The following is a 26572-nucleotide window of genomic DNA, read 5'->3' as shown; positions in this document are numbered from 1 at the left end:
GCAACTAAGTCCTAAGCCTTTAAATAATAAGCCTATAAATTGAAGTTTTGCAAAGTCATATCTTTTATCCAAAAGTAGTTATTTGTTTGGGTTTTTTTTCATGGGAAAAATAAAGACTCATCCCCAACACAAATACAATCCAGTGCAAAAGAGTTGAGTCTGTACCCTAAAAGACTAACAGACCCAATGAAACATCTGCAGGATTTTACTAAAGGGCAAAAACCATCTTACTTCTCCCTGCTTGTGTTCTCAGATACAAAAGCTCTGTTTAAAATGAAGAATGTCCCAACCTGATAAAGGTACCCAGAACAGAAAATTCCAGTGCAAATAGTTTACTTAAGGCAAAATTGTAAGCAACTGAAAAGTATTGAACAGTCATAAGTAGAGGGAAGACTACCAGCTCTGTCTATTATTATATCTGTAAAGACAAACCTACAAACATACATATGGATGTGTGTGTGTAAATATATATATATATGCATATTATGAAATATGCAAAATAAAATTTCTAATTTAAGCCTGGTCTTTGCAACAGGAAGAGGCAGTGAATTTGTGTCTTGGTATACATTTTAATTTCTAGGTCTTGGTGTCCAGACCGAACGCTTTCCCAAGCCAGGAAATATATTGCAAATTCCTTGGATGAGAAATATACAGAACCAGTCATTTTGAATTTAGAAAAAACTTGGGAGGAAAGTGACACACGAACACCTCTCATCTGTTTCTTGTCTATGGGATCTGACCCAACTATTCAGATTGATTCCTTGGCTAGGAAGCTTAAATTGGGTATGAAAGTAATTATTCATCGTCATGTGTTAAGATACAGAAGGGTAATATAAGTAATTTCAGAGATTTTTCTTCTGAAAAGTATTTCTTAAATTCTGTTGCACTGTTGTTTGTTCCTGAACCATCATCTTAGAGATAAAATAATATTTTAAATAAAAGATGGTATGCTGAGAATCATTCTGTGTGCAGTTGGACAGTAATGTTTTAAGTTCTTTTTTTAAAAATTATCATCCTTTCCAGTGATGATATTTTTTTAATCGCTATCTGTAAGACAATATTTACTTTTTTTTTTTAATTCTGGCATGGTGACAATACTGTTTTCTTGTTTTAACTCTTAACTGCAGGTAACATAAAAATCAGCAATCTGCTTACAAGATTACTTTGTAACAAAAAATACCCACAGGACCTGCATTTGTATATTCTGGACTTTATGTCTACATTATATGGAAATTTTGAAAAATTGTACATACAAACTGAGTTGGAAGTAGATACATATATTCACAGGCTGCCCAGGGAAGTGGTTGAGTCGCCATCCCTGGAGGTATTTAAAAGATGTGTAGATGTGGCACTTAGGGACATAGCTTAGTGGTGGACTTGGCAGTGCTAGGTTAACAGTTGGACTTGATGATCTTAAAGGTCTTTTTCAACCTAAACAATTTTATGATATTAGTCACATCAATATGTTCCAAATGCAATTTTACAATTATGCATTGTGCTCATTTACTACACTCATTGTGGCTTCATTATCTACACTTAAAGAGAAATCTGGGTTCATATTTCAAACGCTGTGGCTTACTTCATTAAAATTTGGCACAAATTCCCATTGACAATAATAACATTAGTCACAGTCTTTCACTTCTACAAACACTGTAAATATTATGGATGTATATTTTAATGTTATTTTACAAAGTTTCAATGTTTAAAAAATTTATACATAGTAGCATAATATGATAGTGAAGGGATTCTACTTTCATAAGTATATATTTTTTATAAAAATGTACTTAATTGTGCTTATAGCACTGTTTTTTTGGACTGAATTGGAATTCTTACTTTTTCTCAAGAATGTAAGTTCATTAATCATATATTGTCGAATATGTTGTAGAATGTAGGACCATCTCTATGGGTCAAGGACAAGAAGTTCATGCACGCAAATTCATACAGCTGTCAATGCAACAGGTGGGTGTCCTGGTTTCAGCTGGGACAGAGTTAACTCTCTTCTTAGTAGCTGGTACAGTGCTGTGTTTTGGATTTAGTGTGAGAATAATGTTGATAACACGCTGATGTTTTAATTGTTGCTAAGTAGCGCTTATCTTAAGCCAAGGACTTTTCAGTTTCCCATGCTCTGCCAGCAAGCAGGTGTGCAAGAAGCTGGGAGGGAGCATAGCCGGGGCAGCTGACCTGAACTAGCCAAAGGGGTATTCCATACCATGGAACGTCATGCCCAGTATATAAACAGGGGGGAGTTGGCCGGGAGGGGCGAATCACTGGTCAGGCATCGGTCAGCGGGTGGTGAGCAATTGCATTGTGCATCACTTGTCTTTTCTTGGGTGTTATTTCTCTCTCTTTTTGTTATCTTCCTTTTAATTACAATTATATTATTATTATTGTTATTATTATTTAGTAGTGTATTTTATTTTACTTTAGTTATTAAACTGTTCTTATCTCAACCCACGAGTTTTACTTCTTTTTCCTCCTCCCCACTCCACTGGAAGGGGGGAGGAGGAAGCGGCTGCGTGGTGCTTAGTTGCTGGCTGGGGTTAAACCACGACAGTGGGGAAAAAAACACTGCAATATAAGTTGATTGTCTGTTTTAGTATTCTTTTACACCTCTTTTGCATGCAATCTTGAGTATTTTGCACTTTTACCTTACTATCAGGCATATCTCAGGGTGAACAAGTCTCCTTGAGTGCCTGAGCTTAAAAACATTCCACTGTGGGATATGCATGTGCCAGTGGAGTCCAAGTCAATACTTCCGGCAGCAGTGGTATTGAGCAGCTTTTCAAAGGTAGCACATTTCCTTCTTATCACTACGCTGTTAACCAAGGGTAAAAGGACATCGTGTCCTAGTTCTATCCTGCAGGACTTGCAGATCCCACCTCTTTACTGGAATTCTTTTTTTTTTTCTTCTTTCTTTTTTTCTTTTTTTTTTTTCCCCTCCCCTGTGAGAGCTACCTAGATGTTGCATAGTTTCTACTAGATAAAATGGTGAGTGCACACATAGCTTAAAGCTGTAGATACAGAAGGATATGCTGGCTCCTAATACTGCCTCACATTTTCCTCACATCTGTGCTAGTGAGAGGGCCTCTTGCTCACCAGCAATTGTTTTTGGTTCTTTGTTTCTTTAATTGCCAATCCTTTTGGCTTTGAGTCCCAAGGATGTCTATGACTTTCCAAACAATATTTAAGAATTTTTCTCTTAAATATTGTAGTGTATTTTGTTATGGCAGATGATATTCTCAAACAGTAAGAACATGAGAAGTCTAAGTAGCAGCTACAGAAAGATGGTAATTGAAACCTCAAATACAATATAAAAGTTACAGTGTAAAGGTAGCACAGTCTGGTCAGCTGGACACTTTGAAGAGTTGTGGACAGTGTTGCAAATGAAGACATACAGCCATAGTTGCCTGTAAACTCAAAATATTGGGAATTAGTCATACCAGTATTCTGAAGGCCTAGAATATCTCCACTAATAGAAAGCAGAAGGCTGCAAGAACTATATTGATAAATGAAACATATTTTTCACATGACCATAACCAACAGTTAGTCCTTACTAAACCAGGAGTACAGCACCGCTTGTAATATTCACCTAAAGAAACCTGAACTGACTTGTGTTCAGTAAAAGTTTTGATTGGTACCATATTACCTATTTGTTAACCAGTATATGCTTTCATATCTACAGTGGTATTCATCAAAAGTTAGATAAAAAGTTAAAGATGAATTCATTATGAGATTTAAAACTTAACTCCTCAGAATATATGACATCCATTAGATTTCCTGGGTCTCTGTCCTCACCCATTAGAGTTCTGGAAGGACAAATGGTGAAAATGAGATCACCATGCAGAACACTCTGCAAGAATAAATGTACTTTTGAGACTGTTGCAGATTCATGATCAAAATCATTTCAGATTTCCATCTGAACTAAACAGTTCTTTTGTCACTTTATTCTCTAATGTTTAATCATAATGAGATGAGGAAATGCTTGTTTAGCCTTCTGCAAAGTCCTGTCCTCTTAATCTGATCGACTGAAGTGCTTCAGAGCCTTTCCAGGACTTCCTGTCTTTCATGCAGAAAAAAAGAAAAGGTCAGGCAGTATCAGTTCAGGGAATTCCAGCTGTATTAGAGAATCAGAGAATAATTTGGGTTGGAAGGGACCTTTAAAGGTCATCTAGTCCAAGCCCCCCTGCAATGAGCAGGGACATCTTCAACCAGATCATTGCCTGCTATCTGTGACATATCTTCATTTGAGGCAAAAAAAAAAAATCTCATCAGATGATATTTATTCATTTGACCATAGTACAGTCTGCTTCATTTGTGTTTTTCTGTTATGGACATACATAATACTTACATATGGCCTTTACTGCACACTTTCTAGACATTACTGTACAATCCAAGGTTCTCTAGGTAAAACAGCCTTGGTTATGGAAATTCTCTATATTGTAACCCAGTAACCTCTCAAGTCCTACCAAATGTTGTGACACCAGTACTGGAACATAGATGTACACCACTTCAGAAAAAGAGAAAAAAGAAATCTCTTTATAGCAGATGGCATTTTTTATGATGTGCAAATGCACACATACATCTCTTATACTTCTTTGTGTTCATATTTCTACAATGTTCATCATCAACTTCCAGTTCATTGGAATGGTGAAAATTGCGGCATCCCTGCCTTTCTTTTGCCCTCAGTTAAAAGCACAAGGATACTCAAAACAGCACTCCAGTAGAGCTACTAGTAACAATTTCTGAACTAAATGCCTTGGTGGTGCACACATTTTATGGAGGGAGGGATATGTGAACATCAGATTTGAAAGAGCAAAACATGATTAGTGAATATGAGGACAAATATCTGGGTGTTTTTCCTATCTGTGGCCAAGAGTATATAATATGATTAAAACTGCTGTGCTGTGTTACAGGTAGATCATTTTAAAAAACTGAGCCTGATTCATTTGGAAATGTGACAAATTGATTAAAGATCTTCCTCAAAAAAGTGGATCTCCATAAAAGAAGGAAAAAACCTCCTTCATTTAATTTTTTTTTTAATATCCATCAGTTCACCATAAATATTTCAATTATATTTTGTCACCAAATGTTATTTATTTCTTTTTAAATGAGCTAAAACAAAATTGCCAAAATGAAATTACAAGCTGTAATGAAGTCCACACATCACTGTTTAGTACTGATTAAATAATGTCCCATTTTAATATCAGGCTTCTGATTCATCAGGCTCCTACAGTGATGCTACAAAAGCTGATTGAATTTAAATTCATAAGCAGAAGTGCAGGGAGATAATAATCAAAATAGAGCTTTCATGCAATTTGAGAGTTGAATAAGATCAAAATTAATATGCGGAGGTTGAATTTCATGCAAATGCATTTATTGCAGATAAACTAATTGCAGTTGAAAAGTTTTAGAGTCTTGTTACCATCTCTTTACACTTTCTTTAGATTATGTTATTAACAAATAAGTTTTAAAAAAGATATATTGCTTAGATTTCAGCTGTTACTTTTCCACTCACATTCTTTTGGATCTGATGGCAGGATTGCTTATCACTGGTGTTTTGCTGGGAGAGGACAGGAATTACTTCTTTTTGCCACTAGGTAGCACTGATACTTTACTTAGAATATTGGCTCTGGTTATATTATTTTCACTGTGAACAATAGAATGTGGAAATAACTTTTGCACTAACTTTTCCTATTTGCTTTAACTGTGCCAATGTCATATCCAATCAAATGATAATACATATTCAGGAACAGACAGAAAGTAAAAAAACTCAAAAAAAAAAAAATTACATGCAAGACCAAATTTGATTCTAATATAGACAGTTGATTTTAGCATCAAGAATAACTTGTTCTAAATTTTATATGGTAATAGTAGATATTCTTATTTAGGGAGGCTGGGTGTTACTTCAGAATTGTCATCTTGGACTGGATTTCATGGATGAACTACTGGAGACACTTCTTACTGCTGAGATACAGGATGAGACATTTCGAGTTTGGTTAACTACTGAACCACATCCTAAGTTCCCAATTACGCTGCTACAGGTTTGTTCAAATATTTAATTCAGGTACCTCATGCCATCAAAATTATTCAAATTAAGTGTGTAAATGGAAATGAAATAAATAGGGGGGAAAAAAACCCTAAACCCAAGAAAAAATGAACTTACCTTACAATGCAAATATCACTTTAAACAGGAAGGTTACTTACCAGTAACTGGAAGTTCTCGAAGATGCATTATGTATGTGTGAGTTCACACTAATTCTGTACACAGAAACACTTGAATCAAAACTATCAGGCTTTACCTGTATCCCTTTTTGCCCAACCAGATGCCTTGTGAACAGAGTAATGCCCACAACTGCTCTTAGACTTTTCCAGATTTCCCTATCGGAAATAAAGGATAAAGGGGACAGAACACACATGGACAGCACTTCTCATAGAACATCACCTACCAAGAAGTAACCTGTTTTTCTTTGGATAAACTATTAATGGTTGTTCTGTAGATCTCAAGGAGACATTTTTCATCAGTACTGGGAAAATTGCCTGAACTCTTACAAAGTGCATTTAAGTCACTTGTGATGGTTCCTAGCACTCTCACAGTGGGTCATAATGCTAGTTAATATCTAGTGTAGTAGCTGTGTGTTGACACTTCTGTGTTCATAGACCCCTTTCCTCTTAAAAACAGTGGGAGTCTCCTTAGTGGTTCTCATTCTCTCTAAATACAAATAGATACCATACCTGATATCTAGGATGTAAAGGGGGAGGAGGGTTCCTTTCTCGAATGAATCTAGGAGACAACCTTCAGTAAGAAATGTACGTCACCATGGAAAAACACTGTGTATAGAAAACTAGCTCTATGGACCTACATTCTCTTGTATTCTCTCAGCAGAAAATGAAATCATCCTGCATCTTCAAGGGGTTTATGAATAGTGAAGTAGATAAACATACAGTTTGCTAAAAGTGAGAACAGGGAACTGAGAGGGTTGCTAGATGAATCTTCACTGCATTTATCTCAAATGTTTCACATATGATTTCCCAGTCTATAATGTCACATTACCTGTTAAAATATTAACATATTCAGGGATTCCAGAAAATGAATAACTGAAAAACCAAAGGTCAGCTCCTTCTCAGAAGAGATAATTTTATACAGAATCTTCATCAAAAACTGAACAGGATATCCTTTGAAATGTGGAAAGACTGGTTAGCAAGTGTTCCCATTCAGTCCAACACTCTAATGTGTTCATGTACAGATAGGTCCTTGCAGAAGACTGGAGCTCATCTCTGAGACAGCTTGCCTGGGCTCTGCAGCCCAGAAATAAGTTTGTGAGACTGAAGTTGAAAAGTCATTCCTTAGAAATAATTGAAGTTCTTTACCACAAATATGGAGTTAGTAAAACTGCCAGGTGAAGTACATATTCATGAGTGTCTTCCACTAAGTGTGTCTCAGAAGCAGAAACAGTTCAGAGCCATGCTTGCATTCAGCCCATGGGCAGCCTGGCATTTACTATCGTTTCAATGCATGCTACCATGTTACCCAAGCCAGCGAGACAAGCACTTGCTGTCAGAGCAGAAAAATACTTAGTTTTTATTTGGGATCCTCCAGCATTTGAAAGTGTCTCAAGGAACAGAGATTCTGGTAAGGCCAGTCTGTGTCTGAACTACTAGATTCAAGTGTGCCCCGTGAACATTACTGAGCACTAGAATGTAATAGTCCATAGGGGTAAGTAGTTACAACATTTTCTGATGTGAAAACCTGTGCTAACTAGCAGTCTTCCAAATAATTTGTAGGTATGGTTTGACAATTAAAATTTTGTAGCAACTATTCCCATTAGGCGGTTTGCATGAAACTAAGGGGCTGTATTCTAAGGGGCTGTGGCAGTTTACTACCACAAATGCAGATTCCACGCCTGCTGACCAGAGTGCCCAGGAGCATTCTCAGGTGAATCTAATTTACTGCCGCAGACATAGCCACAGAGTCCGGAGTAGCCACTGTGAACACAAAGATCTGATCTGAGGAGAGGTGAGATTTCTTTGTATTTACTGTGAAGTCCTGGGACCAGAAATACAACAGAGTTCTTGTCATCTACTCTGGATAGTTCTCTTCTATCATTCAGTCATTGAATTAGGGATAGAGAACCATATGATGCCTTCTGAAAAGCATGGCAACTGCTTCCAGGTTGTTGATGAAAATTCTTAGATCCATGGACAAGTGTCAGTGATGGTTCTGACCAATGTAAACTGAAGGTCTATGTTCAAAATTTTTTGTGGCCTAATCTAGTATGTACTCCTTTTATGCAGTTTATAGTAAAATGACATATCAACTTTGTATCTACAATGCTGCAGCTATTTACATTTTATTTATAACTAATAGTGGTGACATTTTTGTATGTTGCTGTTTTTGTTTCAGTAAACAAATCCAATTCCTTTATCTTTTTCACATGACAGATTGCTATAAAGTTCACAAATGAACCTCCCCAAGGTATACGTGCTGGATTGAAAAGAACATTTTCTGGAATTAATCAGGATCTGTTAGATGTTAGCAATATGCCTATGTGGAAACCTTTGCTTTACACTGTAGCTTTCCTGCATTCTACTGTTCAGGTATTTCTTACAAGGTTTGCAAATAGTTTTATAATATATGGAATCACTTTAACAGAGGTTTCTGAAAATACACATTCTGATATTTATTGTAGCATGATGTTGCAGGGCTGAAGCTTTAATTTCTATAATCTGTATTTCAAGGTTCCTTATTCTCTTAATTGTTTTATAAATTTTACACAATTTTCATACTATGGGCATCTAGAATGAGTTTTTTTCTCACGTAACTTTAGCTGTCCAACAGTTAGTCATTTGGTGTAAGGGAAAAAGCTCTCTCTGTAGTCAACAGAAATAGATAAGCACCCCGAAAAAGAAAATCAGCTTATCTGTCTTAGCTGTCTCTCTGTAAAGGAGTGAATAATTTTCTAGAGATATATTACTCTTTCTATTGATTTTTTTAAAGGCAATCCAGATGCCTAGCTTAGAGTAGCTGTCTACTTTCTAGATGGCTAAAATTAAATAAAATTCTATCACTTAGCGTATTGTGTTTATCTTATTTTATCTGTGTCAATCTCTTTTCTACATTAATTCCAATGTGAGCACAATGATATCTATACTTTGTACTTTAAAGATATATAAGTTTTGAGATCACAATAAATACCAACAATTTGAGCTCTCTGAATACACCTTCTTTTCATCAAAGATTTCAAAATAGTTATAAAACACTATTTAAGCCTTAGGCTCTGTTGAGCTGCTTGTATTTTCAGTGTAGCAAAGATGGTAAGAGAAGGACAATTTGTTGAAGGTCCCTATTAAGATACAGTATTCTGCATTATTTTCCTCCTTCTACCTTTTTATAAACAGTGAGAAAGTTGTTCTGTGTACTGCCTCAGGATTATACTGTTTGTGTGGAACTAGAATATCTAAGCTTATTCAACCATCAGTACTTTTAAAAACTATTATAGCTATTCATCTGTTCAGAAAATTTATTTATGGATTGCCAATCAACAAGCAATATATACATTGCCCTGCCTTTAAACTGACCAATTCCTAATATTCTTTGGTGACAAGATCGCTATGATAACTATAGCTTAAGAAGTAATTCAGAGAATTTGGCAGAAAATCATTATACCTTTCTGCAGGGTATTATTGGTTAATGCTGTCTCATCTGCTTATAAACAATACTTGATTTTGAAAAAATAAAAGGGTTTTTTTCAATTCTAGTTCTTTTTAAATATTGTAGCTAAGGTACCTAAATGTTACTTAACTAGGTGTCAAAGACTGTCAGTCATTGTAGACCTGGTAATTTAAACTCTAATAAATATGTTACCGCTTCCTAGTTAATTTTAGAATGTCACTATTACGCTGTTTATTAATTTAATAAATGTCAGCACTATTCAGCAATTTAATTCTTAACTTCTTGGATTAATTTGTTCTACGTTCTGAAAAAAATCATTGAGCGATGTAACTGAGGTAGCTAAAACAAAGTTGTGAGAAATCTAATAGTGTTGGACATTTAAAATGTTTGGGCTGCAGATTATATTCTCTTACTTTTATAGCCAACTATTTTTCTATTACTGCAAATGTTATAATTTTATTTTCAAATATGTATGCAATAAAATTTGAATAATGTAGTGGTGGCAGCCTTATAATAAATTTGTGAATTTTGAAAAATGTATATTAAAACAATACAGTGAAACAATAAGACAAAAGTGGCAACCTGGAAGCCTTTGGATAACTGAGCATTAATACAGGAGCTTGAAAAATTGAAACTATCATTAGCAGACAGTATATGTAGAAAAAAATGAAGAACTGTAGAACTCAGAATTGTTGAGTGTGCTGAAAATGCAGAGATTTGGTAATTCTTTAATTACTTAATATAAAAATCTGATCATTCACACAGACATGAGACATTTCAAACCTATGACTGGTACATTGATTAGTAAAGGTAGCAAAAAATGATTCTGTTGCTTTTTCTATAAGTATTTATCCCTCATGGTGTAACTTAATAATAAACTTTATTACTGATGTGTATGAGGCACATAGCAGTTTCCTAGGCTACCTTTCTTCTTCAGTTCAATTCTTTACTCCGCTATTATTATTGAACTTTAATAATGAAACAAAATTATATGTTGTTCCATAAACATTTGGTTTTAATTGTATTCCTAAGGAACGACGGAAGTTTGGGCCTTTGGGTTGGAATATTCCCTATGAATTTAACTCAGCAGACTTTACAGCCAGTGTTCAGTTTATACAAAATCACCTAGATGAATGTGACATCAAGAAGGTGAATACTAAAATTTGCATACAGTATATTTAATCGCCTTGTACAGCATCTGTAATTTTTTTCTTTGTGTTACTATTTATAATAGTTTATTCATTGCTATTCTTTCAGTGCAGCTTCTAATAATCAAAGTTTCAGATTCTCTGAAAGAGTCAAGCTGAAATATTTTGTGTGCTACCATCCATGTAAAAATATGTAATAGTTAAGAACTTCAGAATTTGATCATGTTTTTTCAGTACCATATCTAAAATATTAACAGGTCTATACAATATCTGTTTTGGAAAGGGAGCTAAAATATTTACAGAGTTTGGCAGAGCCAATCAAACTTCTCTATGGCTGCCATTTGGTCTTCTACTATTTATCAGGGAATAATGAAATACAATAGCCATTCCTTGCAAAGCAGCGCTTTGCCAATAGAGAAAGATGAGAAACTGGGGGGGGGGGGGGGGGGGGGAGAAAGAGGAGGCAGTAGCAGCTGAGAGTGATTTCAGGTCACACAAGAAATAATGAGATGTATTTCTAATAGCAGGATCAAGCCCAACTCTGCTCTAAAATTATAGAGCTGAGCTCAGAAAATACATTAGAAATACAGTATTTTTTTTTTCTTCCAACAATGATCTTTTCAGCTTACATTTCAGAGCCTTATGAGCTTCAGATGAAATTGAAATTACAGGCTGGATACCACCTTCTTACATGTTATAACTACAGTCTTTCATTTACTTTACTTGCATCCAGGGGATATCATGGAACACAGTACGCTACATGATTGGAGAAGTACAATATGGAGGCCGAGTCACAGATGACTTTGATAAGCGTCTTCTTAATTGCTTTGCAAGGGTAGGAGACCTTGAAAATACAGTTGTCATTTTTATTGGCAGCTGCAATACAGAAATCAGAAGACCTTCTTTCTGCTGAATATACACTTCTTCACCAGTTTATAAGACAATTTAGAGTAAAATGAATTTTTCAAAACATCATTCTTTGGCAGTGAGGTTCTTCCCCCTGGTTTCTCTTTATTGAGGAGCAGAAACTATTAAAAAGACTTAGCTGGAACTGAAACTTAGAAGACATAACTCTTAATGATTTACTCATGTATTCAAGTAAAATTAGATGTAGTAGCTAAAACAAGAACCCTAATTCTCCAAGAATAAAAATGAGATTAAAAAACCTCTAAGTAGCAAAGTAATTGTGTTTTTTTCCCTCTGGATTTTTCACAGGTATGGTTTAATGAAAAGATGTTTGACAGCACTTTCTGTTTTTACACTGGGTATAAAATTCCAGTGTGTAAAACCCTGGAACAGTATTTTGAATACATCCAGTCACTCCCTGCCATGGACAGCCCAAAGGTCTTTGGTCTCCATCCTAATGCTGATATTACGTAAGTAGGTCTCAACATATTGAAAACAGAGACCCTTTCTTTTAGTATTTGGGAACAAATCCCTATGAAATGCTTAAGTAATGTATATTTTTCATAGGAAACCTAGGATTCATGTGAATTTCACTGTTGAGGTGGAACACTTGATGTGTATGTACATGGTTATGAATGCAGTATCTTCAGCTATACCTTACATTTTCTTTTAAAGCAGTTGGAATTCTTATTACTTCTCATGGGTTTAGAATTTTTTTTTAAATTTGAAAGCATTATAAAACTTTTATATGAACATGACACAAGATCCTATACAGTTCAACTAGAGAAAGTTTCTAATGTTTGCCTTCTGTTCCAAGTAGTATATTATTTTTCTGTGCACACTCGTTAAATGATTCTCTGGATTGTCATTTGGTTTACAAGCACGCCTTTGGATGTAGCTACAATCTTCTTTGTTGCCATCAGTCTTGCCATTTCCATTATTTAAAAGAGGTTTTTCAACCACACCAAGTACTAACTCAATTTAAAATTTTATCTTTGACTTAATTCACTTTTTCATTCCAAATAATGTGTGTAACAGCTTGGCTTTTATTTCTCCTAATGTTATATGCCCTGTGAAAGGATACAAATCATCATCATAATTTTTTCACTGAAGTTCTTAATAATTCTGCCATGAATTATTGCATTTTCATTATGTCCACATTCATTGTTTCTTAACACAGCTTTTTATATTTTTAAACAAAACAAATGTTATTCAAACACCCAACTGCTGTGGAAACCTAATAACTTCTAACATTTTTGGACTAAACAATAAACATTTCCCACAATTTTTCAGTCTCAAATTCTAAGCATGCTGTGAGAACAGTACACAGTTTTATTGTCAACTCTGCCTAGCACCTACCATTGTAAATATATACTTCTGAAGAAAAGTATCTAAGAGTAGATTCTGTTTCAAGTCATTCTCTGATACTTGCAAGACCTCCCTTCCAGAACTGATTAAAGAAGAGCCAAGACTTAACAGAGAACTAAACAAAGTCCTAAAGAGAGACATGCTTTGGATCCAAAATTAGGCTTATAGGAGGGCTAGTTTATAGGAGGAAACTTGAGACCAACAGTGTTGGGGAGCTTTAGCGAGTAGGAACAGCTCTTTCATTTCTCTCTAGTACTGAGTTTTTCTTCCACGTGGTACATCAGCATATTCCTGCTACTTTAGTCCTTTTTCTGGAGATTTTCCTTTGTAGGTATTTCTTTAGAGTTTGGGGAAAATGTTCAACAGCTTCATGCATTTTTCCATGTCTTATCACAGTCTGTTATAGGCAACTATGCACATGTACTGTCTGTCTGAATTTCATCTTTGACACACAGACCAAATGGATTAGCATCCCATACAATATAAAAAGTTGCATTCAAATTCTCCTTAAAATATCCTATCAAGTCATCTCAGAGTATGCAGAAGGCTAACTGCTAGAATTGGAACCCTGAGACAGCCAGGACCTCTCCATGTTACTATTACTGAGGACAAGAAAGACCTTATCTCTCACTGGTTTAGTGGGACAGTTTTCCAGTTCAGCCAAAAGCTCGATCCATTGGTTCCAGCTGTAAGACTTCACTGAATGTCAATACTTTCATCTACTTGGGATTAACATTTGAAGTCATTGCGATTGATTTTAACTTGCTATATGAAACATAGGCTCTGCAAAGGCAACATAGTAAACAGGTACCTGAGCAGGCAAGGAATATTCTGACAACCTTCTGTCAAAACCTCTTCTCCAGTTGGTTCCATACTGAAGCCTTAAATCTAACTGAATTTTTGTAAAGCTACTGCAAGCTGTTATTAGCCAACTGAAGATAGAGCAGAATCTCCCATTGTCCCTTGGTGCATGTAAGGATTTGAATACCACATTGCAATAGATATTGCTGTTTTCTACACAAAGCTGAGGTAATGTTTCTGTCAAACTGCATTTGTTCTTAGTTTTAACTTCCAGTACAGAAAATTCCTGATGGCACAGGCTACAGCTATCAAACTATGATAGGTTGTTGAATCCAAACTCTGTGAGAAAATATCCTTAATAATACTTTCTGGAGCAAATAAAAATCCATAGAAAATTCCTTCTTTTTTTCTTATTATGTCACAATTTGCTTTGCAATACTGCTTCAGGGAAAAACAATATAAACAGGTATAAAGTGCTTTATCTTACATGCTCACTTTTAGGCAACATTGACACTGTAAATCAGATTCACTTAATGTTGCTTTAGCTTCCTTTATTGTTACCCAAGACTTCCTTTACTGTGATAGAAAAAACAGATCCTTGGAAAGTGCAATTCCTCTGATCACAAAGCAGACATCTAAAATACATGAGCTGAATCATGCTTCTTTGTGTTACCTATAAGGGCAATCTAGACAAACAGCTGTTATGTAGACATCTACACTTAGATTTCTAAATGTGATCAGGGACACTCCATCATGTATATCTGATTTCCTTCCCAGGAACATGGTACTTCCTCTACAAACCTGTGCAATCTTTTTTTCATTATTGTTTGCATCTATACTTCAACATTTTATTTGCAGTGTTGTTGTGGTTTAATCCCAGTCAGCAACTCAGCACCACGCAGCCGTTTCCCCCTCCCCCTCCCAGTGGGGTGAGGAGGAGGAAAGGAAAGGAAAAAAAGTAAAACTCGTGGGTTGAGATAAGAACAGTTTAATAACTAAAGTAAAATATAATACTAACAATAGTAATAATGAAATATAATAATAATAGTAATGAAAAGGAATGCGACAAAACAAAAAAAGGAAGGGGGGGGAAGGAAAAAAAAAAGTGATGCACAATGCAGTTGCTCACCACCCACTGACCGATGCCCAGTTAGTTCCCGAACTGCGATCCGCCCCTTCCGGCCAACTCCCCCTGTTTATATAATGGGCATGACGTTCCATGGTATGGAATACCCCTTTGGCTAGTTCAGGTCAGCTGTCCGGCTATGCTCCCTCCCAGCTTCTTGCACACCTGCTTGCTGGCAGAGCATGGGAGACTGAAAAGTCCTTGGCTTAAGATAAGCGCTACTTAGCAACAACTAAAACATCAGTGTGTTATCAACATCATTCTCACACTAAATCCAAAACACAGCACTGTACCAGCTACTGAGAAGAGAGTTAACTCTGTCCCAGCCGAAACCAGGACAAGTGTAAAGGAAAGTCAGGTTTTCCAAAGCCCAGAAAAATTTTGTTTCAGAGTGGCTTTTATATTTGCTGTGTCCCACCATTACATGAATGAAATTTCTTGTTTCTATTTTCTCCTCCACACTGGAATATTATTTTTAATTATGTACACATCGAGATGCATCTTTTTGTCTTTTCTATTTTTATTTACAATAAAAGTCTTCTTGTTCAAACTGCTATTGCTATTCATGTTTGCTTCTTTATACAAGATTCAGATGATAATTTCTCCTCTCCAGAAGTTTCCTAGCTTGTGTCATTGAAGAAAAGAATATTACATACCTTTGATTCTGCTCCTTTGAGGTTATTTTTCAAAAATTGTCCTCTGCTTTTCCCCTAAGTTTGCATATTACCTTCTTTTTAAAATTGTTTCTATTTTTGTTAAGATTTGGGGAAAGACCATTCATTTTTATAATTCTGTAATATTTTATAATTTAATTGATTTAATAATCATGGGACCTATTCCTTCCACATAGAATAGTCTGACAGCAGCATTGGAAGAACAGTACTTGCAGTGTGAAGAGGAAGGTTCACATCTCTCTTATCACTAGTTGTTAGATCAGTGAGACCCAGAGTAAGGGTTACAACCATGAGTATGTCATCCAAATTAGGAATGAAGCCATAAGTCCAAAAGAAATTTGATTTTATCCAACTTTTCTGCTCATATGTGGTCTTCAATAAATCTGTCATTCTTTAAATGGGGCCATAAATGGAAAAAAGCTTGAGAGTTTTGAGTCTAAAGTCAAGGGTTATTAAAAACCGTGAAAGCCCCACCATTCCTACATTCAGAAGCAGAAATTATATCCTCTAAGAAGCAAACTGCCAGTAGGATTTCTTGTATTTTTCTGATTTGTAGTCTTTATACTTGCGTTCACAAACAGTTTATGTTGAAATGCTGCACTATCTAGCTTCTGTAGTCTTACGATACTATCTCCAAAGCTTATATGCTTTAGGAGTTCATGTGTTCTATCCTGTGGCACAATCCTTGTTTTCATGTCTTACATAATTATGTATAACAAAGTAATAGGAAATGGGTGTCATATGAAAGTTGAAAAGTAAAACTGACATGCAAAATCATGCTTTTAGTCAGTATAAATTTATGTTCTGATGTAGCTGATTCCATAAGGTAAAAGTAGGCAATGCCAGCACTACAGTACCAACACATACACTGTTATGTTTTCTTACTTATTGCCTCTCATAGCTCTATGCCACTAGACAGCATTGTAACAGAAGCACTCCTATAATTCTGCTTGTGTTGAAGGACTGACGTGGTCTACTGTCTTTTACCATCAAATGCCACGTGAATTTCATTCACTTTTTTGTATTGACTCAGAACATAAATTTACATTAGCACTGCCCACGCTGTACTATAGAATAGAAGGTTTTAATCTCCAATGTTGTAAATCTAGCAGCTTTTATCATTAATCTTGAAATACCTCAAAGCAAAATGAATTTACTAATTAATAAAGGGGCAGCTTGCAGAGTTTATGCCTCAACCTTTTCCTTCTTCTGCATTCTACGTTTAAGAAGTAACTAAACGAGGGAAATATTCTTCCTTGTTACAAAACTTTTGTTGCTTCTTCCCAGCAAACAGCTGTTTAGAAGTCCTTATCAGGCATATGCCATTTTCTTCCCTTTCTTCAGAATTCCTAGAAATCATATGATAGGTTTTTCTGCCACCTCACATTCTCAGCTTGCAGAACTCCTTCTTAGTCCTGAGTTAGAAAAACAGCAAGTGTGTAACAGGGTGTGTTGAGGGAAGTTCATATTCTTTACAACCATGGAAAACCAAACGTTGTTCATGATCAGTGTGTTCAGCTTGGTGCAGGACACAAAGGAAGACAGTTTCTTTTGGGAGTTTTGATTTAACCTGATGACACAATATGTTTTTTCTCAACTTTCAAGTTGTGTGTTCTACAAAACATCATTTAACAATTAAAAAATCCTATGTAATTTATAACATATTTCTTATCCTCTCAGATACCAAAGTAATACAGCAGCTGATGTTCTAGATACTATTACCAACATTCAGCCTAAAGAAAGTGGTGCAGGACCTGGAGAAACTCGTGAAGCAATTGTTTATCGTTTAGCTGAAGACATGCTAGAGAAACTTCCTCCAGATTACATACCTCATGAGGCAAGCTAATCTTAGTTGTTTTCTTACTGTTCTCTGTTGAGCTTTCACATAAGATATTCCAAAAAAGAAACTCTGAACTATAAAGAAAGATCATATAGCTAGTAGCAGATTCAAGCAGGAACCAACGTCTTTATCGCTATCGGCGTGAATCAATATGAGGCTTTTTTAATTAAAATCAAGACATCTAACAATTGGTCATGGAGATATGTCATGGAGACTATGCTTGGACTTCCAAAGCTGCATGTGAAAACACAGAAAAAAATCAGTCTTGACTTTTTGTGACAGCAGTCTCCTGGGCCTTCTGGGTGAAGTCCTATTCTAAATCATGAGTAATTGGGTAGCATCAGACAAAAACTAAAACTAAAAATAAAAACTGCAACAGTTTTAAGGGGATAAATGTTAGTTGAATAATGTGAAGTACAAGTCTACTATTTACTCTTCTGAACAGAAGAAAGTTAAGACGTCATATATGACAACAGAATTTCAACAATTCAGATTTAACTAAATTCCTTCTTCTGCACTCCTATATTTTAGGTTAAAGCTCGTTTAATTAAAATGGGACAACTTAACTCTATGAATATTTTTCTTCGGCAAGAAATTGACCGAATGCAAAAGGTGATCACAATACTCCGCAACAGTTTGAATGATCTTAAATTAGCCATAGAAGGAACTATTGTTATGAGTGAGGCAAGTACAGCATATTTACTACGTATGGAATACTGTACCTTGATTGCTTTAGTTCATATATTATAATTTCATTCCTTCAGAATTTGAGAGATGCACTTGATAATATGTATGATGCTCGAATTCCTCAAGTATGGAAAAGAGTATCTTGGGATTCTTCAACACTTGGCTTCTGGTTTACTGAACTTTTGGAAAGAAATACTCAATTCTCTACTTGGATATATGAAGGAAGACCAAATGTGTTTTGGATGACCGGATTCTTTAATCCACAAGGTAAGGGTACTGAAAGGACTTGAGTAATAATGTATTTAATCATAATTTAATGGTTTTTACTACATATCTAATTTAATATTACACCTAGAAAAGATGTTTTCATCGCTGTCAGAATATGTCATAGAAGCCAAGATGACAAATGGGTTCAAAAAGAGATTAGACAAAGTCATGGGCAACAGGTCCAATGGTAGCAATAAACATGACTGTCCAAAGTTAACCTTCGAGTTGGGAGGTCCCTAAGCTCCAGATTGCCAGAATCTGGAAGGACATAGAAGGGAAAGGATTTATGTGTCATTTTGCCATTGTAATATTATTTCACTAAGCATCCACATTTGTCTCGTGTCAGATGCTTGTACAGATGATCTTTTAGTCTGACCCATAAACACAGTTTTTATATTACAAGAAGGAAAACAAAATAACAAATAAAATGCTTTATCTTGTTGACATACTGTAGCATGATATGATACAGCTTTTAAAGAAAATATTGTTTTCCTGTGGTTTCATACTGTTTAACTCATTCCAAACTGTAAGTTACAAGTATGGAAGAGCTTTAATCTAGAGCAAGATGTTATTTATATGCTGTACAGTAGCAATAGAAAGACTTCTTTTACAGTAAGAGCAATCATTCACTGGAACAACCTCCCCAGGGACATGATAGAGTCCCTGTTGCTGGAGGTTTTCAAGATGCAATTGGACAGGGTGCTAGATAATCTTATCTAGGCTCCCTTTTCCATGAAAAGTTGGACCAGTTGATCTTTTGAGGTCTCTTCCAACCTGGGCGTGCTATGATTCTATGAACATGCAACTATACCAGAATTTATAGCAGTTATCTATCTTTCACAGAGAATCATCAAACTGTAGTTTTCACAGTGTTTCCATTTCACAGGTTATTTAATGAACAGTTTGTTCAAATTCCTCAAAGATACACTGCAAAGTACAAGTAAACATTATCTATTATTATCTGTTATAGCTTGATATATTTATCATTTATAGGAAAGAGGAAGAAAAACAATTTGTAACCATATCCATGAGTAACAAAACCTGTTGCCTTATTAGATGCATGTTCACAGAAGAATCTCATTTAGCCTACACAACTGCCCATACAAAATTTTCCTTTGAGAAACTTCTCCTATGTAACAGCTACAAGGTGGTTTTTTTCATTAGGATTAACCTCTGAGTTACCTTCATTTTGTGATCCTTCTATTCTTACTGGCCTTTCTGTGACCAGGACTGTAAAAAGTACTAATATCAAAGTCTTTTTTGGAGTTGCTCTTAGAAACAGTTGAGGTGCCTGGAGCACATCCAAATTATCATTAAAAGATGGTATTGAGGTGCCAGTCAAAACATCATTCCATTTGTATCATAAATGGCACAGCTGGTAAGCGTACTGATCTCTGGTGATTCAAGAGCAGTACTCACAGTGGTGTAAAAGAAGATAATGGACCAGATTCTTTTGACCAAAGAAAATATTTAGCCTAACAGCAAACAAACCTGAAACAGATGGCCTTGAACTTGATGATTGCTGTAAACTCTGTGTTCCAAAAAAAATAGTCCTGCAGATGGAGAAAGAAGTCTGCTAAGCACAAAAGGTGTGCTACGGCTAGGGGTGAGGTAAGTATAGTACAGTATATACAGTATAGTATAGTACAGCTTGGTGAATCAAGCTCTAAATCTATCATAGGATTGGCAAATACATTATAAGGTTAAAACATGAGGAATGTATTTTATCAGTTTAGTGGAAAAATCTATTTATAGTACTATAAAGTATTGCCAATAATTGTATTTAAACCTGTTGTGATTTTTTTAGCATTATCAGTGTTTGTCTCCTATAAATTACCAATATTAGGGGAGAATGTATGTTAATGGTGGTGCAATATTCCATTCAGTAGACATGGCATTTGGAATGAATGGGCTTATGAAAAACCAAATATCATATTATAGGGATCTAATTAATTTTTAGCAAAATTTAGAAGCCTAAATAACACTGTTTTATTTTTATCAGAATATATAGTATTTGAGAAATGAATACATGTTCATTTCAAGTACTACATTAATTGTATTTACATCACATATAAATATTTTAGCTGTGACAAATATCTTAGCTTCTAATTGGCTTTGTCCTAATTAGCATGTTAAACCACTTCTTAAATCTTGAAATGCTGTCTTCTACTGCATGCCCATGTATTTTTACGATTTCCCCCCTGGCTTGTCAGTATTTCATTCGGTGATTTCTCCTCCTTGTAGATACTTGACAGCCCACAAAATGCTAGTCGCCTTTTCCTTTATGCCCTATCAAGAAGGAACTGATGCCATTTCATCTTTAAGTCTTTACAGTAATCACTCTTAAGTATGCAGTCCTCTATTGTTAACTTTTCTCCTCAGTCTCTTTCTGACAACTCCAAGTACTTCTTCATCCAGTAGCATAAAATAGCAGCTATTGGTTTTTTTGGTGACTGCATTGTCTTCTTCTGAGACACTTACACAGAAACAACCAGGTATTTGCTATAAGTGTTTCATTTTTGTACCTTTTTCCTTTATAACACATCCAAATCTCTTTGCTGCCCAGTTATTTGTCATCTTGTGCTTATACTATTCAGCCCTTTACCTCTCAAACCTTTTTTATTGCAAACCTCTGTAAAGTCTGTTCAAAACAATACTCAAAAAATCACCTAACTCGCTGCTTGATTGTGTCATCCTCTACCTTCGTTTCTGTCTAGGACCCCCTTTTCCTCACTAACAAAACATAAATTTTTCATCCTTTGTAGGCACTGCCTTGTCTAGATTCCCCACACTCATATAGTTATTTTTATTATCACATTCAGATACACCTTTTCTGTTTTCTATCAGTGAAATTGATTTTGTATTTCTACTTCTTTCATTAAGAAAAAAAAAATTACCTTTTTCCTAAGTTGCCTTTACATAAATATCAGCTCACATAATTGGTATCTTGTCTGCCTTCAAATTCCTTCTTGAAACACACCTCTACCATGGATCCTGTAGTTGATTGCCTAATGCTAATTTGTAAGTCAGTATCCTGAGCACACATTTGTTAACTGAATAATTCAGTAGCAAAAAACCCAAAATATATTATTTTATGTGCCACTTAAAAATATTTTTCTTGGTGTAATGCATTCTATGCCACTTTTGTCATTTGTTCCTATTTTGGCCCCAAAACAAAATTTGCTATCATTAGTCAGGGTGCTCATTTTCAATAGAACTCTGAATATCTGTCTATAACATTCAGTGCAGAACCATGCAGATAACTGAGCAAGATTTTTTTTGTCATGTGAGATATATACTAAATCTCTGGCTTAATTTCTCAAGGATTCCTGACAGCAATGAGACAAGAAGCAACTCGAGCACATAAAGGCTGGGCTTTAGATACAGTTACAATACATAACGAAGTGCTAAAGCAAAACAAAGAAGAAATCACAGCACCTCCTTCTGTATGTACGACATGCAAAGATGTTTCAGTATTAATTTCGGTATTTAATTTATATTGTGCATCATTCAGTCATTTTGGATTGCTAGAGGAAAAAGTTACTATTGTCTTCACCTCTCTGTTTTTGCTCAGCACAGAAGATAAATAAGTATGAAGATTTTAATTTTTTTATTTTGCAGTTACAAAAATATTTTATTAAAAGAACCTTTTCATTGTACCACCTCTTGATTTTTGGAATTTATAGTAAACTTTACATCAAATTTTGTAGTGTATGGGCTTTATTAAACAACTTTTATTGCCACCTATTTCAGTAGCATTATCTTCTGAAAAAGGATGATATTACAGTTTAAAATTAAATAGTTTGAAAAGATTCAATGTCAGATATTTGTTACTATAAAACATATATTGCTTTTAATGTTTTAAGCCAATTGCTCATTTTACAAAACAGGTGCTTTATTTTGTGTGATGTATCTGCTTACTCTCCACACAGGAAGGAGTATATATCTACGGACTATACTTGGAAGGTGCAGGCTGGGACAGACGAAATAGCAAACTCATTGAATCTACACCAAAGATTCTTTTTGTCCAGCTGCCTGTGGTGCACATATTTGCTGTCAATACAACCAGTCCTAAGGATCCCAAGCTCTATGTTTGTCCTCTTTACAAGAAGCCCAAGAGGACAGATCTGAACTATATTACGGTGATCTATTTAAGGACAGTAGTGTCTCCAGACCAGTGGATATTGAGAGGAGTGGCTCTCCTGTGTGACATCAAGTAAACTGTTTTTCATACCATAACAGAAACAGAATATATGGCACATGTAACCAATTACATGTGTAATTCTTCTACTGCTTTTTATTTGGTGGCCATTGGTCATTATACTAGAACTTTCATTTCAGTTGGCTTAATGAATTTTTTTCTCTGCTTTCAGTAAATTCAGTTTGTCTTGGCTATTTGGTGATAGTTTTAAAGTAAAGTTTTCAAAATAAGTTCACTGATTGTATTCTTTGATGTTTTCATTATATTACTTGAAAAAGGAATATTTGCTTTAATAATACAATTAATGTAAAATAAAATGTTGTTAAACCTTAAAAAAGGAAAACTTAGCTTTTTCACATTCTTTCTCATATACAGCTTTTAGCTTGTGTTTCAGTGTCATATGATGACAACAGAAGACAATACAGAACATAACAAAATTTAAGTTCTCCTAGATACAAGCTTTTAAATATTCCTGGATTCTGCATGATACATACCTTATTTTCTTTGACTCTGCAGGAAACTTTACATTTAAGACAGAAAAGTATACTTGATCCATATTTTTTGCTTGAGGTTTCTCAGGGTTCACTTGCTCTTGTTAAACTATATAGGACGTTAAGCAAACGTACACTGGGAATGTTTGTGTCTGGAATAGCTGACAGAGACCAGTACGTTCTCTGTCCATTTTAGCTGTGTGGGAACATAGCTACAGAAGTAGAACAGTGCCAACTACTTAACATAGATGTTTTTGTAATTAAAATAGAGAACCAGATTACCTACAATTATTTTCCTGCATCTCATCTTAGCCCTAAAATATAGGCTGGAATCCTTGGAGTGGCTATCACAGCATTTTTCTGTGATAAACCTGATGAACATCCATGAATTTTCCAGACATAATTAGTATTAAATTAATTCTATGCATGTAGTACTAAACAAGATATGCAGCCTACACTATCTCTTTAATAATCTGCATAAAATTTGTTCTTCCTTCACGTACCTTTATTTGGCAACACAGTTTTTCACTTACACCCCATGACTGGACTGTGTTCTTCCTTTTGCAGTTTAAGAGTGATCAAACGCATCTGCTGTGGCAAAGTGCAGCTACTACTTAATGAAGTCCTGGGGCGTCTGATGGGATGGTAAAAGGCTCTTCCTTGAGTTAGAATCTTACAGCTTTCTGTTGGAGGTCACCATCCCAGGATATCCTCTTGCAGAAAGGCCGTGGCAGATAGGAAATAACAATACATATAGACACAAAATGATGAGCAGAGTAAGGAAAAGGAAGATCTCCAAATGCAATTAAGTAGAACGTTTCTCTCCTCTGTAGATTTAGTTAGATCCAAATACAACAAACCAGCTAAGGTGTTAGATAAAAATACACAGAAATTGTAAAAGTTAAAAGTTGTACCACAGAACTACATCTGCACGGAAGGAAAAAAAAAATCTGACTGTGCAATTGCAAGAGATTTTGCTCCAACTAATTAAAAAATTGATGACAGTACTTGTGGTGGGTTGAACCTGACCAGCAGCTAAGTACCTGGCCAGTTGCTTGCTCACTCCCCCCCGCCCCAGCAGGATGGGAGAAAGAATTGGAAGAGCAGAAGCTGAACACACGTGGGTCGAGATGAAGACAGTTTAATAAGTGAAGCAAAGCTGCACACACCAGCAAAGCAAATTAAGGAATTTATTTACTGCTTCTCACTGGCAGGCAGATGTTTAGCCACTTCCTGGGAAGAAGGGCCTCAGCACGCATAATGATTACTTGGGAAGACAGATGCAATAAGCACAAATGTCCCCCGTCCTTCTCCTTTCCCCAAGCCTTTGGTGCTGAACATGACATCATATGGTACGGAATACCCCTTTGGACAGTCTGGGTCAGCTGTCCCGGCTTTTTCCCCTCCCATGTTCCTGCGCACTCCCAGTCTACTCACTGCGGGGGCAGAGGGGGAAAAAGTTCATATCCAAAAAACAGCACAACAACTATACTGTATTCATTCCTAAAGTTTTTTTCCTGGTCTGGCCTTTCAGCTTAATTACAATGGGGAAACAATGTGTAAGCCTCTGAATGCCTCCACAGGTTGAAGATGTGCATTGCCACATTTACAAGTGAAAGTCTATACGGGAAAATACCAGGGAAGGTGCAAATTAATAATATGCTGAGTTATATAACTTACACCAAAGAGGATTTTATTCTCCATCCTGTATAATATCAAGAATAGAGATGAATAGTATATTGTTGATCTCAACTATTTCATATATTGCATCAGATTCTTTAGAGTATCTCTTTCTTCTGTTTGTCAGAGTCCAATCACCATTTCCCATCTTCTCTGAGCCTGCGTAGGGGTTTGTTCCATTCTGTTTCCTCAATACCATGCATTAGCTCATTACTTCCAGATTACAATGAATGTTAATGTCCATATAGCTTTCCAGTTAGTTTGTGGAAATAATCTATGTTTTGTGACAGCAACAATCTACTATGTATTCAGAAGGCTCCTTTTTTGTCTCTGTGTGCTTTAAGAATATTCACGAAATATTTCTCTGTCCTAGTCATATGTGGGATAGTATTCTTACACTTAATTTGTTTACAGCCAGCTCTTCAAACATCTAACAAGGTGCAGTTAATTACTTGAGTCACCACAAATCATTCCTCCCAGCTGACATAATCTATAGGAATTCAAGACCTTTCACTCCCAGGAATGCTCTGTACATCCAGGATATTGTAACAAGCCTTCAAATTCCTAAATTAACTCTAACATAGTTTTTTTCAAGTTACTGAACAAGTTACTTCCTGAACCTTTCTATGCTCATTTGCCATTCAAGATACCGCTGTTCAAGTTGTGAGACAGTATTGTGGTGCCTGAATTGACAAAGACAAGAATGCCATGTCAGCAAAACACAAACATTTAACAGATGATCAAAAAAAGACAAATACTTGAAATACGACATTTAACTAGTCTCTGTGAAAGCAAGGGCCTAACTCATGAAGATCTGTGTTTGAGAATGTAAAGAAGAATGTGTCCAGAATTAGCTTAGAAGGGTCCACCCATAGTCTGTATTATTCTTTCCTCGCTCGGTGGAACTGTCACCCAGAAGGATTTTCCTACCCATTTCCTCTGATTTTCAGAGGTAAGTTCAAGCAGGTGAGACAAGGGAAGGCATACTCTTTCCTGCTGCTTTAGAGTGGACACGTTAATTGGGAGTCATTGATCTACCGCTATGTCAAGATACTCACTTTTCACAGAAGTGTTTGTTCTTAGGTGCTGATTCATGAGAAGTCTGGAGCATGGCTGTATGATGAGCTTTTATGTAACAATGGGTAGAGTTAATAAAAACTATGGAAAAGAGCTTGCAAATGGGGGGAGAGGGGAGGGATTTGTTTTCTGGTCAGGTTGCTACATCTCACAAAACCACCGATTGGAATGAGCTTGTTTCAAGAAGGTAACATTTCAGCTAAACTTTAACTTAAAAGATTTGTTAATTCCATAGAATAATTTTCTTCATCCACACCCTCTGTTTCTGCTTCTAGATTCTTGTTGGTTGTAGCTAAAATTTGTTCAGCAGAGATTCAGAATATTCATATTTTATGGAAAAACCTACAGTTTTCTTGTTCAGTAATCTCATTCACTGACCATATCTATTCTTAATATTTAAACAAATTCATTATTTTTTGATAGTCTGGAAGAACATTTGGCAGCAGTGCGTAAGTATAATTCTGTTGACACAAGTACTGAAAATCAAATGTATGGAATGTGCAAGCTGCAGTTTTAAGTATATTGATGTTTCTGCTGATTTTTTAATATTTGAGTGTAATTGCACAGCTACAAGTCTCTTGACCAGATTTCTTCAGAAGCCACTGGTATTATTTATACTCCTAGGGCAGACATCAC

General features: G+C 35.6%; 1 protein-coding gene across 1 annotated transcript in view; it reads left to right on the top strand.

Moving 5' to 3' along the window:
* The window catches only part of DNAH8 (dynein axonemal heavy chain 8), a 148112-nt gene extending 125240 nt beyond the window's left edge, over positions 1-22872 (top strand). The window contains 12 exon segments of the mRNA XM_050893244.1: positions 581-783; positions 1886-1959; positions 5889-6041; positions 8440-8595; positions 10703-10819; positions 11552-11653; positions 12034-12194; positions 17374-17530; positions 18065-18217; positions 18298-18487; positions 21812-21933; positions 22420-22872. Of these exon segments, the coding sequence (XP_050749201.1) occupies positions 581-783; positions 1886-1959; positions 5889-6041; positions 8440-8595; positions 10703-10819; positions 11552-11653; positions 12034-12194; positions 17374-17530; positions 18065-18217; positions 18298-18487; positions 21812-21933; positions 22420-22707 (1876 nt within the window). The 3' untranslated portion in view covers positions 22708-22872.
* Positions 22873-26572: the final 3700 nt, after the last annotated feature.

The sequence above is a fragment of the Gymnogyps californianus genome, chromosome 3 (assembly GCF_018139145.2).
Source record: "Gymnogyps californianus isolate 813 chromosome 3, ASM1813914v2, whole genome shotgun sequence".
Classification (NCBI taxonomy): domain Eukaryota; kingdom Metazoa; phylum Chordata; class Aves; order Accipitriformes; family Cathartidae; genus Gymnogyps; species Gymnogyps californianus.
Note: the sequence above shows the minus strand (reverse complement) of the source record. Positions and strands in the feature narration are given on the sequence as shown.